This window comes from Haliotis asinina, chromosome 3, assembly GCF_037392515.1.
Source record: "Haliotis asinina isolate JCU_RB_2024 chromosome 3, JCU_Hal_asi_v2, whole genome shotgun sequence".
Taxonomy (NCBI): domain Eukaryota; kingdom Metazoa; phylum Mollusca; class Gastropoda; order Lepetellida; family Haliotidae; genus Haliotis; species Haliotis asinina.
Window position 1 is genome coordinate 31,712,833 of NC_090282.1, and position 5,343 is coordinate 31,718,175.

Sequence of the window (5,343 nt, forward strand, 5' to 3'; positions counted from 1 at the left end):
TTTGAGTGCATGGGAGAAACATACTTGTATGACTTGTGAGGCTTTACACATTTCTGGTCAGAGTGGTACAAATGACCAACGAATTACATCTGATGAGGCCATCAAACAAACAAAATAATGTGAAAATGGAGGCCGCTCAGTAGAGTGTTGAAGCAAATTGAGTTTAATCATGTGAAAATCCGAACACAGTATTCTGTAGGGCTGTGTATTGGCAAATAAACTGCATTGCGATAGATTGCGATCCAGCCACCCATATTTCCGAGGAGTTACCTCCCTTTGTTTTGCCTCCGGTTTTGGAGGGGTTATGGAAAGTGGTAGTGTGGCATGTTTTTGTGTGAGAAAGTTCTACTACAGTATAGCTGGTATAAGGAAAGCATGGTGAGATGTATGTAAGGCCAACTTTGGATTTACGGTCACCTGTCTCCCAACACTGACGTTTTAAGACCGACTACTCAACCTCAACTTCAACTCAAGTGGCCTCGTTCATATTGAACTTTCAGACGTTGTGAACGTTCAAATCTATTCACAGGAAATGTCAAGACGGTGAGTAAATATTTTAGATTTGTGATCAAATAGGAATCTGTACTACTATTCCTGTAACCTGTTTATTTCTTATTTAATATATAACTGAACCATAGCCCCACATCACCCTACCCCTCCTCAGTATATGACATGTAAATGTGCATCACAGAAATACGGCGACATGATCGAAAACCGAACAATTACACATTCAATCAGTTAATATGGCGGATTTAAAAGCCCCACAAGTATCAACAGTTTTTGTCCATATTTCCGATGTGTGTTGGGGGCATATATACAGCTTTCCGAGGGCATGCATTTGTTGTTGTTGTTGTTGTTTTCACAAAAAAGCCAAAGACCGAGTTGCTGTGCCGGAAGTATACACAATTAGGTCGTCAGCGCTTGATTTCACTAACTCCAGCGATCTGATTGGCTAACACATTTCACTGAATGAATGTTTTTTATGTGTTTCTTTCAAAAAATATTTTCACTCGTTATTCAAATTATTCTTACCAAGATACAACAGACCGTGACGTCATGGATCAAAGACGTTTGAATCACCCTCTCATTTTCGTGCGTGCATTTGTTGTCAGATTTATCAACCAATTTGATTGCGATGCTAATAGTAAACCAGTCCCCAGTTTATCGGTTTTCTGACCCCAGTGCGAGTCTGTGAATTGAACATTATACAGTTGTTTGGAGGTACTTGCTAGTAGAACAGCGAGGTGTGCGAGTTGCCAGCAAGTGGTCCGCCCTCGTGGCTAGTTGTGCGAGTTGCCAGCAAGTGGTCCGCCCACGTGGCTAGTTACAACAGGCCTGGCCTCGTTCCTGTATCTCTTCCCATTCTGTTTGCAATGTATCTTCTCTTTTACTTTCATGTCATATTTGTTCAACAACCCTTATGATATGAATATAAAAATTACTGTTCTGATGTACAACAAGAACAATGAACCATACCATATCAAGGCATATAACATTACAGACATCCCTTAGTGCTTACACACATGATGTATACTAACGCATGCCACCATATACTATCCCATGTGACAATTGTCATTTTCACGCAGTAGGCTTATCTCCATTCCCAGAAGCAGGAGCCGCTCTCCGATCTCCGATCCTGTACAAGTGTATGTATATGTGTCTTCCTTACATTTTCTTGTATTTTACCCGAACGTTATTTGTCGGCCTTGCCTTTCAAACTGACATTATCGTTATCTTTATCGTTAAAAGAACGATGCTCAAACTGCGAGAGTAATTGAGTACAGTTATACGCCCATGTCGCATTCAGCAATGTTCCAACAATACCATGGCTGGGAACACCAGAAATGGGCGTCACACATTGTCCCCATGTGGGGAATCGAACCCGGATTTTAGGCGTGACGGGCGAACGCTTCAACCACAAGGCTATCCCACCACCCCCAAAACTACTACGAGGGCGCATGTTTAAATGTCGTTGAATGTGTTTCTAATGATGTTGGAATGAGCATTCATGTTCTTATTTGTCTCAATATTTTTGGTGATCCGTTCGGAAGGTATAGCGAGATGTAGCAACCCCTCTTCAGAGCAACGGGCCTTTTGGTAGAAGCGATCTCTGATAAGCTTCTTCCCGTGAAAGGAAGGTCTTGGGCTTGATTCCCTGGCACGTCTTTCCAAAAGACGTTAAAATATGGTTTGTTACCCAGTCTCGACGATAGAGGGATAACACGGAGACTGGTCGACTCGGATCCAGTGCACTGTGACTGAGAATTCATGTTAAACAGTGGTATGGAACCTCAGAGGACGTGCACCTTCTATTGCAGATACAATGTGTTGACCTGTTTGTTTGTGCGCGTGGCTGATAAACGCATTAAGTGTTTGCTTACGATTCGGGACATGTGCTTACTCCTCGATCATTTCATGAATGGTGAAGAAAATTACTTGTACACGTTGTGTAAGAACATAAAAATGGACATCCATAAACTATGTGTATAAAATTAAACTGACATTCAAAGTTTTCCTTTGTTTATAATCTTAATTTGCCCAAGTTGCGTCAGCCTGCATATAGCAACCGTTTTACGTTTGTAGACATCAACATGAAGTATGACAGCTCTGTCATCTGCATCAGCGTTTTGCTACCTTTAATCCATGGTGAGATCAAAGTGGTAGATCTTTCCTGGGCCCACAAGAAAGGCATGCCCCAGTGGCCAGACAAGGGAATTCCAAAATTCAACTTTACCATTGGAAATCGTGGTCTCCTCGCTAAGCTCTGGTAAGTGTGTAATGAAATTCTGGCCACAGTCGAATCACCGGGATAAAATCCTTTCTGCCAAAGACGTCGAGTGAGTGAGTGTAGTTTAGTTTTACGCCACTCCTAGCAATATAACGTCGGTGACACTACACATTGGCTTCAAACTTTGTACCTACGTGGGGAATCGAACCCGGGTTTTCGGCGTGATGAGCGAACGCTTTAACCACCCGGCTAACCTGACGACCCGGTCATGTTAGTCGCCTCTCAATACAAGCATGAGTTAAACTTCTAACCTGGATTTCCACGCGGCTGTTCTATAGCTTAGCTGGCTTAAGTCTCTTTCAGAATCTTCATTTTTTTAAAAAAGGCTGTTTAAGCCTTATGCAGATCAACCCAAATTTTTGGACGTTTTCTGTTTCAGAAATAACTATCAAATCCAGGCAATTTTGTTGGGAAACCAAGATTCCTAAAACTATATACTCTTGAATTGTAGCCGAGGAGTCACTTTGTCCTATTCATTGTTTCAACAGTTTTTTAGAAAATTTGAGAAGAGACAATCTGGCAAGACTGTAAGTGAACCATGACACGCATATCCACACGAGGGAGTACAGGCAGACTAGCAGAGTTGCATGCTGAAAACCTTGCGAGGTCGAGGGCTAAGGGTTAGCTTGGTGGTTAACGCGTTCACTCGTCACGCCGGAGACTTATGTTCGATTCCCGACGTGGGCACCATGTGTGGAGTGTATGTTTGGTGTCCCCTGCGCTGATATTGCTGGAATATTGCTAAAAGCGGCGTAAAAGCCAGTCAGTGTGAGGTCGATTCCCTCTGCTTTCGTCTCCAGGCGTGATTGTGCCGTCGTCCGTGCTTTGTGGTAAGGAGTAGACGTCTTAGATATAGATAGATCACTAAAAGATGGGATATACCTGAAAACTGGTGATCTCGTCATGCCATTCTAATTTTCTCTTCAACAGGCAAGAATTCAACTGGTTTGTTACTCCCGAACACGCAGGAACGCATTTCGATGCCCCCTCCCACTTTGCCAAAGGGAAATGGAGGGCACATGAGATTCCCCCCGAACGTCTGATTGGTCCTGCGGTGGTTATCGACGTGACGTCACAAGCGGAAAGGGATCACGATTACAGAGTGACAAAGTCTGACTTCGACAGGTACGAACGAGAACACGGTCGAATCCCATATGGTGCCATTGTACTCATGAACTCGGGTTGGGGCTCCCGTTTTCAAGACAAGAACCTTGTTTTCAACAGCGAGAAGTTTGACGACCCCTCCACTTTCCATTTCCCGGGTTATCACGAGGATGCCATTTTCTGGCTGTTGACTAGTAGAAACGTCAGTATGGTTGGGGTGGACACTCCCTCCTTGGACTACGGGCAGTCGACGGACTTCAGAGTTCACGTACTGGTTGGAGAGAACGGAATTATCGGACTAGAAAATGTGGCTAACACTGACCAGATCCCAGTCGCAGGAGGCACAATATTTGTGGGTGCAATTAAGTTGTTCGACGGAAGTGGCGGACCTGCCCGAATTCTAGCGACCTTTGACCCGCTTGTTTCCCCTGATCACAACACAACGTGGATTGTTGTCATAGTTACCAGTATATTGTTTGGTATCTACGGCATATACAACACGTGTTTCAGAGTGCAGAGAGCAGGTGCGAGACATACTGACTAAACTGTACTGCGAAGGAATAATATTTAACTAATCGTTTAAAGGAGATACACTGAATGGACATCTTAGAAAATGTGTTAAAAATAGTCATACAGAGTACACATCTTAATACACCCCAATAAGTTTAGTATTTCTGACATTGGCTAAGGTGTAGTTTTGACTTGCCATTTACCTTTTCTTACAGCTCCTTAACCCGCATAGCAGTTTCGTGCTTTTAGCGTATTCGCAATATATATGGAAGTATAGTGTTTGCGTGAATAGCGGTAAGCACCAAGTCTCATTTCTATATAGTTCAAAGTGTATAGACCAATTCAGCGAGGACAGCTTGAATGGAATGGAGCAAGGAGTAAAACTTTCCAGACATGTTACACGTTCCTCTACGTTTGAGGGACCAAGGAAAGAACTGTACTAAATGTGAATGACATTTTATGCTTCCACTGTTAAAATGTATTGGAGATGTGAAAAAAAATGTCAGGTTAAATACTATGGTAAGAAAGGGATCGTTTCTTACTGGTTGCGGACTTGACAAGATGTGGCCACATGAATCTCGTCCCCCGATACGTCTGTCAATCTAGGATAAGTTTTGCTGTGACAAAGCTTCCAAGTGAGAAATATGAATATGATACGCACGTGTAGATATACTTCTCACAAAACAATTAACAAACCTTTAGTCTCCTTTACATTATTATACTGAAATTGCAAATCATGGAATGATGCAATGGAAAGATAAGACGTACACGCGATTAACAAAATGAGTGTGCGAGTTTAGTTTTGCAATCAGCAATATTCCAGCTACATGGCGGCGGTCTGTAAATAATCGAGTATGCACCAGACAATCCAGTGACCAACAACATGAGCCTCGATCTGCGCAAATGGGAACCGATGTCGTGTCAACCAAGTCAGCGAGTCT

General features: G+C 43.0%; 1 protein-coding gene across 1 annotated transcript; it reads left to right on the forward strand.

Annotated features, from left to right (window-relative positions):
- Positions 1 to 1,588: 1,588 nt before the first annotated feature.
- Positions 1,589 to 4,929, forward strand: LOC137277812 (isatin hydrolase-like). Its single transcript, XM_067809748.1, has 3 exons — positions 1,589 to 1,646; positions 2,584 to 2,767; positions 3,719 to 4,929. Exons 2-3 carry the CDS (start codon positions 2,592 to 2,594, stop codon positions 4,434 to 4,436), a joined length of 894 nt encoding a protein of 297 aa, XP_067665849.1. The 5' UTR covers positions 1,589 to 1,646; positions 2,584 to 2,591; the 3' UTR covers positions 4,437 to 4,929.
- The last annotated feature ends 414 nt before the right edge of the window (positions 4,930 to 5,343 follow it).

Coding starts and splice junctions, on each gene's coding strand:
- LOC137277812 (XM_067809748.1), top strand. CDS start 2,592: ATGAAGTATGACAGCTCTGTCATCTGCATCAGCGTTTTGCTACCTTTA. Junction 2,768..3,718: donor GGTCTCCTCGCTAAGCTCTG/GTAAGTGTGTAA, acceptor TCTCTTCAACAG/GCAAGAATTCAACTGGTTTG.